This window comes from Bos taurus, chromosome 16 (assembly GCF_002263795.3).
Source record: "Bos taurus isolate L1 Dominette 01449 registration number 42190680 breed Hereford chromosome 16, ARS-UCD2.0, whole genome shotgun sequence".
NCBI classification, from domain to species: domain Eukaryota; kingdom Metazoa; phylum Chordata; class Mammalia; order Artiodactyla; family Bovidae; genus Bos; species Bos taurus.
In genome coordinates, this window is record NC_037343.1 from 29,078,809 (window position 1) to 29,089,466 (window position 10,658).

Consider the following 10,658-nt stretch of genomic DNA (forward strand, 5'->3'; position numbering starts at 1 on the left):
CTGGCCGTCTCCGTCGGCCTGGAGATGCCACCTGCGAGGAGCCAGGCGTCCCAGGTGGCAGAGTTCTCGCGGACCGCCTGCAGCCCGCAACCTGCACCGCGAGACCGCCACGGCCCGAGCCGGTGTCTTGAGTGAATAAAGTTGTCTGCGGGCTGCCCGGCCGCACCTGGCCCGTAGCGAAAGGAGGGAAACGGCCGCCGGCAGCCCTGCCAGTGCTAGAGCAGCCCCAACCGAATGTAGGCGCGGGGTGCAAGGTTTCTATTTGCAAGCTTCCTGTCGGGTAGTGTTTGCAACTGGGGCTCGGAGACTGGGCCGGCGGTGTCCTCCTCCCCGCCCCCCGCCGTCCGGGGCGCCTCGGGGACGCGCGCCGGAGCGGGGCGCCCCCTCCCTCACCCTCCCCGCCGCTGCCCGAGACGCCCGCAGGCCGGGCGTTCACCCGCCGCGCCTCCTCCCGCCCGCCCCTCCCCCCAACTTCCCCCTCGGCGCCCCAAACCCGAGCTTCCTGAGTTCCATGACGTGTGCGCACGGAGCTGGGTGGGAGTGCGGGGCCGGGGAGCTGGAGTTAAAACGGGGGTGGGCGGGCGGCCGTCTCGGCGGGAGCCGGCGGCCCTTCAGCGTGTCTTTTGTGTTTGTACACACACTGCGCGAGGCAGCCGGGAGGAGGGAGCGGGCGGCGCGCGGGGGAGGGGCGAGCGCGCGCCAGCGAACGGGCGCGCGGGGGGAGGGGGGAGGCGGGGCGCGAGCGAGGGGGCGGGGGCGGGGCCGAGCCTTCCCTCCATTGTGTGTGATTGGTTGGCGCGCGGCGCGGGGGCGGGGCGGCTTGTGTTGGGGGATAGCCTCGGTGTCAGCCATCTTTCAATTGTGTTCGCAGCCGCCGCCGCGCCGCCGTCGCTCTCCAACGCCAGCGCCGCCTCTAGCTCGCCGAGCTCCAGCCGAAGGAGAAGGGGGGTAAGTTTCCCCGTCTGCCCGCTTCCCCGGAACCGAGCCCCGCTTGCCGTCAGCCCCGGGCCGGGCCCCGGCGGTGCCGGGAGGGGACCCAGGGTCCCTCCGGCTTGGCCCCAAAACTTTTTGGCCCAGAAATGGAGGTGAGGAGCGAGTTTTCCTCTCCCCTCAGGCAGCGGCGGCTCCGGCGGCTCCCCAGTCTCTCGTCGCCTCAGCCCAACAGCAGCAACCGCCGCGTCGCCGAGCCTGCTCTCCCTCCCCGCGCCCCTAGCTCCTTTTTCTTCGGTGAAATCCCGCCCGCCGCCCCTTCCCGGGACCCCAGACCTTCACCACGACCCGCGCGGGCCTCTTAACTACCGACCCCGGACCCCGGACCCCAGTTTTCGGGCGGGAAAAGGGTGGAAATCGCCGCTGCTTCCCACCCTGGGGTAACTCGCTTTTTGCTGCCTCCCCACAGTTGTTGCTAAGCTTCACCATCTTGTCTCTCTTCTCTGGTCACCGACCATATTTTTTCCCCCGTTTCTCTCTTCCCCATTTCAAAAAAGGAGGAAAAAATTTTAAAGAGAAACATTTTTTTCTCCTTTTTAGAGAAGCGGAAACTTGATGCATTTGAAATGCAAAAAAAACTTTTGCATTTTGGAGGGCGGCACGTGGCAGGGGATGGAGTATTTTCGAGCGATTTGGTGTTTTGTCTCTTTGGAAAGGAATCGGATACGTTTTGCGATTGTTTCCATTTTGTTCTGGTCTGGGAGCCGAGTTTGTGCCTGCGCGAGACGCTAGGAGCGAGGCGGGCAGGCTGGGGGACCCTGTGTTGAGGGGCCGGAGGAGGCGAAACCAAAAGTTTATGCGGTGCTTGAGGTGGACCAGTCGGCCAGTCTAGTGCGTTAATTAAAGCCTGGGTGCGGGGCAATTTTTTTTTTATTATTTCATTGCGAATCCTCTGAGGACTGGACTCGAGGGCGGTGCTTTGTAGAATGCTCGCTGTTGGTAGCTGTTGTTCCCCTTGTTTTTTGAGACGCCTTTTTGTCAACAGAACTGTAGAGATGCAAAACCAGGAATGTTTTCAGATATTTACAGCAATCTATCAACTGCCAGACGTAAAGGGGGGGCGGCGGGGGGGGGTGACTAAAACCTTTTTTGCTGTAATTTGACTCGACCTTTCTGTGGTGTGTGGCTTAGTTCTTTTGACTTGTTCGTGGATGGAATGTTTACAGACATTTCTAATTTCCAGTTTATTTAAAGAAATGGAAGCGAAGGCTGTTGGGGGGTCTTTTTGATTTGCCGTTTATCGCTGATTGGGCATTTTGAGAGATGACTGGTGTTAAGGCTAACAATTTTCTAGTACTACAGTTTGTTTCAAAAAGTCATATTTGGGTGGTAGATGTAATCTGCACCCTTTCAAATTACATAACATTATGGACTTTTTTTTTTTTTTTTTAATACTAATCATAATTTCCAGATTGGGGGGGTAGTGGCAGGAAAACTTGTGTGTGTGGTAGTTGCATATGGTGATTTTTGGTTTTTTCCGATGCTGGTAGGTAAGTAAGGAGGTCTCTATACCATGGCTCGTACAAAGCAGACTGCCCGCAAATCGACCGGTGGTAAAGCACCGAGGAAGCAACTCGCTACAAAAGCCGCTCGCAAGAGTGCGCCCTCTACTGGAGGGGTGAAGAAACCTCATCGTTACAGGTATTTTAAAAGAGGAAAAATGAAAGAAAGTCTTATCTCTCGAAGTATTTATATAATCTAATAAAAAGATGTATAAGCATACTTTCTCCTTTAGAGAATCTGTTTTTCCCTTTGTTAAATATTTACTACTTTAAAATGTGTATATAATTTATAGTGTTAGGTTTTATTGGGAATATGTTTAATTTTGAATCCAATCGTGCCCATAGCCCAAAGAAGACGTTGTATCTCTAATAACGTTAATAGGATAGACTAACATTTTTACTTAGCTGTTAGGTGTAATACATACGTTTTAAATAGAAAAGTGTTGTTTTTTAAATACATTTTTGAGGCTACTCTGGCATCTGGTAAAATAATTTAATCAAGATGGGGACATTGTGTTATACATAAGTTCTTCGTTTACTTGGATTGGTTTTTCCTTCTATTGGCATATTTAGTTTTGAACTACCCTGAGCAGTGTTATTGAGTGCATCTGCCATTAGAGGGCAGAAGTTGTCTGTATTTACCCTCTGCAAATGATTAGCCTAAAGTAAAAGTGTAAGAAATTAAGTCAGGATTGAGGTAAATTTCTTGCTTAAAATTACTTAAAGGAAAAAATTTCCATATGGAAAATACAACACAAAAGAGTGTTCATCAGTTTAGTCATTCATGAGGGATATGCAGTGTCAAAGGTATTCTAGGAAATTGAACTTAAATACTGTAAGTGTGTTTTTTTAAGTGAAGCTCATTGGGTTGTGCTGGTAGATCTTTGAGAAGAATGGGGGGTGCCAGTGGGAAGAATGAGAGTGGTGTCAAATTAAAAGTCTGAAAAACTTTGACTTCTTTTTTAGTGTCCTAGTACCTTCCCAAGTTGTAATTATAACAGAAGTTGGTGATGTTTATGTTAAAGATGAAGAAAATTAAGGGGACTGTGATTATTAAACTCCCTGCCGGGAATCTGCTTTAATATCATGTTTTTTTGTCTTAAAAGTACTGTGTTACTTCTAACAGATTTGAATATTTAGGTCATAAATTAATAAGTGAAATTTGATACAAACGCTGAAGAAAGGTGATTTATTTTTTGAAAAGTGACTCCATCTCTTTGAAGCTGATGACCACTCTTCTAAGTTCTCTTATGTATTTGGTAACCATTTCTTTAATGTTTTGTTTTAAAGGCCTGGTACTGTGGCACTCCGTGAAATTAGACGTTATCAGAAGTCCACTGAACTTCTGATTCGCAAACTTCCCTTCCAGCGTCTGGTGCGGGAAATTGCTCAGGACTTCAAAACAGATCTGCGCTTCCAGAGTGCAGCTATTGGTGCTTTGCAGGTAAAATGGTGGGTGGGAAAGGCTCTGAGAGTTGGCTGGTTCTGCTTTGTACCAAGAACATCTCTAAATTTGTATATATACAAGCATATACAAATGCTTGTATATCACCAGCCAGTGAGATAGGTCTTAATGTTTCACTGTTGAGATATCAGAAAGGTTAAGTTGCTTGAGGTTATACAAACAGATATGATTTAAAATTTTTAAACATTGCAGTGTTTAAAGGAAAAAAAAATCCTCTGGTTTGACTTACAGTTGCTGCTGGATATTAGGAAGTCATGGGGCCAAAGGTCTGTATTGGTAATTAGTTTCAAACAGGGAATGATATAAAAGGAAAATTAGAATAAATGGCTTCTTGGACCTGAAGAGGCAGTTGCAAGTGGAGAAAACATAATATCTGGGATAGAACTAGGTAACATTAAAGAATTATGCATTGAAGTTAAAAGAAACTTGAGTGGTAGTTAGGATTGGATTGACAACAGGGAGAAAAAGATGTTACTGGGCTTGTAAAGAGAGAAGTTTGAAGACATGTAGTTTGTTTAAGGGGATTATATATGGATTTCCACTTAAATGGGAAACAGTGAGTTTAATCTTAGCGCCAGTGTGTCAGAACTTTGAGAAATACAGTTTTAGCTGTGGTTAGGTATTTGAAATGGAATTCCCCAGTGGCTCAGAGGTAAAGAATACGCCTGCAATGCAGGAGACTCTGGTTTGATACCTGGGTTGGGAAGGTCTCCTGGAAGAGGAAATGGCAACCCACTCCAGTATTTTTGCCTGAAAAATCCCATGGACTGAGGAGCCTGGCAGGCTATAGTACCAAGGGTCACAGAGTCACACGTGACTGAGCACACACATGTATTTGAAATACTGGTGGTTTGTGCCAGATTAAACAACTTGAGATGCCCACACCTAAGATACTTGATTAGGTATGTGGGTACAGTTAACATCAGTCACTTAAGTAACCTATAATGTTAAGTGTGTTTGGCATTCATCAGATCATTGTAACTCAGAGTATGGCAAGACTGCCACCTCTGTCAGCATGGGGTTAGCTGTCAGCATGGGGTTAGAGGTGATTTAAAATGCAGATTACTAGGCACCTCCACAGACCTGCATCAGAATCTCTTTTAGGGGAGGGTCCAGAATCGACATACATTCCATTGGAGGATTTTTCAAGGCTGCTGTTGCCAAGCTTTTCCTTTATGTGTGAGGAAGATTTGATAGGTGGATTCTATCCTGAAGTGTAATTGGTTGAGCTGTTTCTATGGTTAGTCTGAACTTCATTTGATTGGTGAATTCCAGGAGTAGGCATCCATTAAATTCTCAGTGAATTGAAATTGCTAAAATTTCAAACTACTAAAATCTTCCAGTGCTGTTACTTAAGACCTTTATTTTCTGATTTAATCTTTGACTATTTCTAGATCCCATTTCATTTATTACAAATGCTAGTCATATTTTCTGCACTAATTTTAAATACAGAAATATTCTCAAGTGTTGACCTAAAGATGCTAATTTTGTTCTGTAGTTACAGTTACACACATTATACTTGAAAGTCCAACATTGTCAAGCCTAAGTGTCAGTGTTAGAGCTTTGTAAATTGATTACTTAACAGTCTGGCTAAAAGACTTGTCTTTTTAAAAGTCAGTGCTGTTATTAAGGTTTGTGTTTTATACTTGTCAGTAAGTGATTGCATTGGTTTTGAGCAAAATGTTCAACTCTGCTGCCTGTAGTACTCTGGCATTGGTAGCTCTTTATTGGAAAATATTTCATTTCTCTTAAGGATATAGAGATGGAGAATTTGCTTATGTGAATAGGGTAGAAGAAAGCCATTTTTGACTTTAGAGTTACATAGTTCACAACTTCTCTAACACAACTAAAAGAGATGGGGGGCAGTAAGTCTAGGGAGGATGGTGGAGGAATCAGACTTGGTTTCCCGTAGATTATCAAGACTTAACTAACTTAAAATTTAGCTTTTGCCCCGAACGACTGAGAGTTTGAATTAAGGTCACCTTATGTTAAAAGTTGACTTTGGTGGTTTGAAATGGTGGAACAGTCAGATATTGAATATACTCAAATGTTGTGAATTAACATTTCCTTCCATTTACAAGATATTTTTTTGCTGTTACCTCAAAATTTTGTTCATTGGGCTATAAATTAATGTGTCCCTCTTTAAATCCCATCATAGCCTTAATGTTTAGGAAACTTTGGACATTGGTAATAGAATTAGAAATACATGGGTCATGGTCAAATTCCCTGTATTGACTCTTCTCCCAGAGCTGACAGACACAACCCCATATCATCTAGAGCAGGTTCTAAGATAGCAATGAGAGCCCCAGCTGCCGCATATCATATTTGAATAGTACTAGGGGAGCCAAAACCTTTCCACTCTTAAATGGGTGTTTGAATTTCAGGACTTGTTGGCTTGTCCATATAGCAGTTCATACTGCTGTATTTTGCAGAAGCCTTCTAGATTTGCATAATCCTGAGACATGCTGGGTGAAACCAAAAAAAGAAACAACTGTTTTCTTTCTTGAGGAATTTGAGTTCTGGTATCTAATGTGCACTGTGAAACTCATAAGAGTAGGGTCTACAGTATGCTATGTTTTCTAAACTTTTTACCATTTCTAGAATATCCCAAGGATGAATCCGTGAATATTAAGGACTTTTGCTTTTAATATGGAATAGGTAAGATACAGGGAACTACTGGTGTAGAAAAGGTGCAAATTTCGGGCATTCCCTGGCAGTCCAGTAGTCAGGACTCTGCACTTTCATGGCTAAGGACCCAAGTACAGTTCCTAGTTGGAGAACAGTCCCCCAAGCCACAGGGCACATCCAAGGGAAAAAAAAAAAGAAAAGATGCAAGTTTCAAGTTAAGGTTAGATATAAAAAACCAAGCCAGCAAATACTTCTTGAACTTCTATTCCTTCAAGGGCTAAGCATTGTGAGCATAAAATAAGTATTTTATTAAGTAAGTACCCATCTTTTAAGGGTATTAAAAGATGGCTAGTGTACAAGGCCTGTGTGAGTGCCAAGGAAATTGAGTTCAAAATTACCTGCACCTGGGAAGCAGGGGCGAGAGGAATGTTTGCTTTCTCCTTCATGGAATAATCTTGAGGAAGGCCATAAAGGATAAGCAAATAAGACTTATCTGTTGATAACATACTGCAGAAAGATGTAAGGACAGTAAAATTTGAATGAAACATTTTTATAGAAGAGGCTAAAAAGAATGAAGGTAAAATATTTTCATAAGACAGAATAGTACAAACCATTTGAGGAGTTGTTAGCACTTTTAAAAGTAGAATCTCAAGTGTTATTAGCAAAGTCAGTGTTTATAAAGCAAATCTGGTCCCTCCCATCTATATCTTGTGTGTTACGAAGTATTGTGGGGCTTGAATTGCTCAAGTATTTTTTGTATTTCTCTTTTAGTCTTATTACCTAAAGAGTTCCAAAATGGAAATAATTTTTTAATTAAGACAAAAATAGCAACTCTAAAAATGTGAGGTTTTTTCCCCTAAATATATCTTAAACAGAGAAATAACTTGCCTATAGAGAAGCCAAATAATGTCTTTCATTTAGTGTTCCTAATCCACTAGAACAGTTGGACTGATGACTGGTTCATTTCAAAATGCGTAAGCAGTTGTTTTAACCTAGACCAAGGAATCCTTCAACTTTTCAGACAACTGTAAGATAACACTAACAATTTTAAGAGTTAATTATAAGTAGGAGCTCTCCTTTTTTCTTCCTTCTCTGCAAGTATTGAATGATTCATGTAGCTAGCAGTTTAGAGTGAAAGTAGGAATAAGAGGATACCTTCAAAAGCTTTATGATGTAATGGGAAAAAACAGGGGTCAGTGTTAATGCTGAGGGGATAACATGCCATTACAGATAGGGGTGCATAGAGGAAAGTACAGTTAGTAGGGGTGCATATGTTGGCAAAATAGATCATTGTATATAAGTAGGACACTGACCTGGTAGTCAAACTCTGAGGTGTTTAAAGGAAAGGTAGATGAGGCCCATATGATGGAAACCAGTAGTCAAACGGATATAATGAATTGGGAGTAAGATTCAGAAAAAGGAGGACATCCCGAGGTGGGAGAGTGTTACTTGGAATAGATATACATAATTCCATTTATCTTTGTGAGGATAAGAATAAATGTTAGAGTTGAAGTTTGATTTTTGCTTTACTCAAGACACATTTCAGTTTGTTTAAAAATCACATATAACAGAAAAGGTGAAGTATTTGGTAGTGAAATTATTTGACTTTCGTATTTTATAAAGATTTACAGTCTTGAGTTTTTCACTTTAATAAGCTGCCTTTCAGCCTCATCCCAGATTTTAAATTAAGCATTTGGTAAGTGGTCAACATCTTCTGAAGTAGGTTTTTAAAGGGCTCAAAAACATCTTTTTAACTAATATAGATGTATCTTTAACTGTTGATAATAACATTTTTTTTTTCTCTGTTCCTTTTGTAGGAGGCAAGTGAGGCCTATCTGGTTGGCCTTTTTGAAGACACCAACCTGTGTGCTATCCATGCCAAACGTGTAACAATTATGCCAAAAGACATCCAGCTAGCACGCCGCATACGTGGAGAACGTGCTTAAGAATCCACTATGATGGGAAACATTTCATTCTTTAAAAAAAAAAAAAAAAAAATTCTCTTCTTCCTGTTATTGGTAGTTCTGAACGTTAGATATTTTTTTTCCATGGGGTCAAAAGGTACCTAAGTATATGATTGCAAGTGGAAAATAGGGGACAGAAATCAGGTATTGGCAGTTTTTCCATTTTCATTTGTGTGTGAATTTTTAATATAAATGCGGGGACATGAAGCATTAATGAAAGTCAAAATGTTTCAGTGAACAAGTTTCAGCAGTTCAACTTTATAACAATTATAAATAAACCTGTTAAATTTTTCTGGACAATGCCAGCATTTGGATTTTTTTAAAACAAGTAAATTTCTTATTGACTGCAACTAAGTGGTGTTTGTAGCATTTTTATCATACAGTAGATTCCACCCACTCACTATACTTTTCTAACTGAGTTGCCCTACGTGCAAGTACATGTTTTTCATGTTGTCTGTCTTCTGTGCTGTTCCTGTAAGTTTGCTATTAAAATACATTAAACTATACCTGCTTTGGGTCTTTACTATCAGCGTTAACCGTGCAGTTAATTCCTTGAAAGTTCCATATTCAGAATAATTTTAGTATGAAGTATTGTTACATTTTATCAGAAACTATTCAGTTCAGTTCAGTCACTCAGTCGTGTCCGACTTTTTGCGACCCCACGAATCATAGCACGCCAGGCCTCCCTGTCCATTACCAACCCCTGGAGTTCACTCAGACTCCCGTCCATTGAGTCAGTGATGCCATCCAGCCATCCCATCCTCTGTCGTCCCCTTCTCCTCCTGCCCCCAATCCCTCCCAGCGTCAGTGTTTTCCAATGAGTCAACTCTTCGCATGAGGTTGCCAAAGTACTGGAGTTTCAGCTTTAGCATCATTCCTTCCAAAGAAATCCCAGGGCTGATCTTCAGAATGGACTGGTTGGATCTCCTTGCAGTCCAAGGGACTCTCAAGAGTCTTCAACACCACAGTTCAAAAGCATCCTTTGGCACTCAGCCTTCTTCACAGTCCAACTCTCACATCCATACATGACCACCGGAAAAACCATAGCCTTGACTAGATGGACCTTTGTTGGCAAAGTAATGTCTCTGCTTTTGAATATGCTATCTAGGTTGGTCATAACTTTGCTTCCAAGGAGTAAGCGTCTTTTAGTTTCATGGCTGCAGTCACCACCTGCAGTGATTTTGAGGTAAATGCAAGCTTTATATGGGAAGAAGAATAGAGCTACTGGCTTTCCTCCTAATTTTAACTCTCTGGATATGGGTATTAACAATTCCCAAACCTAACTGGCCAGCAGGATCCCATGAAAATAGTTAAATCTGTATAAGTAGTGAAAGTACATTTATAAATAATTGTACTATTAAACAATATTTAGTGGTAATTTAACTGCTAGTAGAACAGTCTTCAGCTCAAAAACCTAGTGCATTGAAGAGCTGGCTATTTTAAGATACTGTATATTAACCCTGTATTAATCAGCTATAGTTCATTCTTAAAACTGCATTTTATTTAGCATTGGGAATGTGAAATGAGGATGGACTTAACATCCCTAGTGTACTGACACTAGTTTTAACATGAACGAAGGTGCTCTGAAACTGAAGTGAGATGAACTAAAATTCACATCAATAAGGTATAAATAACACTGGGCTTATGAATACATTATTCTTAAGCTCCTTTTTAGCAATAACCTCATTTTTAGATAAAAATGGTCATTTAGATAGGTCATTATAAAATCCTAAGATTCGGGAAACAAAACTTTTACAACATGTTTCTGATTATGATGCAAAATAGATGGAACTTTTTTTTTACTTTTTTTTTTTTTTAACTTCTATTACTCCAGAGTATGTACATAGATTGGAGAAGGCAATGGCCACCCACTCCAGTACTCTTGCCCGGAAAATCCCATGGATGGAGGAGCCTGGTGGGCTGCAGTCCATGGGGTCACAAAGAGTCTGACATGACTGAGTGACTTCACTTTCACTTTTCCCTTCCATGCATTGGAGAAGGAAATGGCAACCCACTCCAGTGTTCTTGCCTGGAGAATCCCAGGGATGGCGGAGCCTGGTGGGTTGCTGTCTATGGGCAGGGGAGACAAAACTGGGAATGAGAGGGACA

The 10,658-nt window shown here is 42.3% G+C and overlaps 1 protein-coding gene across 1 annotated transcript; it reads left to right on the top strand.

The window, feature by feature from the left end:
- The first annotated feature begins 854 nt into the window (after positions 1–854).
- Positions 855–9,055, top strand: H3-3A (H3.3 histone A). Its single transcript, NM_001014389.2, is given in 4 exon segments — positions 855–948; positions 2,481–2,631; positions 3,783–3,936; positions 8,403–9,055. Coding segments are annotated over 3 exon segments (411 nt in total). The 5' UTR covers positions 855–948; positions 2,481–2,503; the 3' UTR covers positions 8,532–9,055.
- The last annotated feature ends 1,603 nt before the right edge of the window (positions 9,056–10,658 follow it).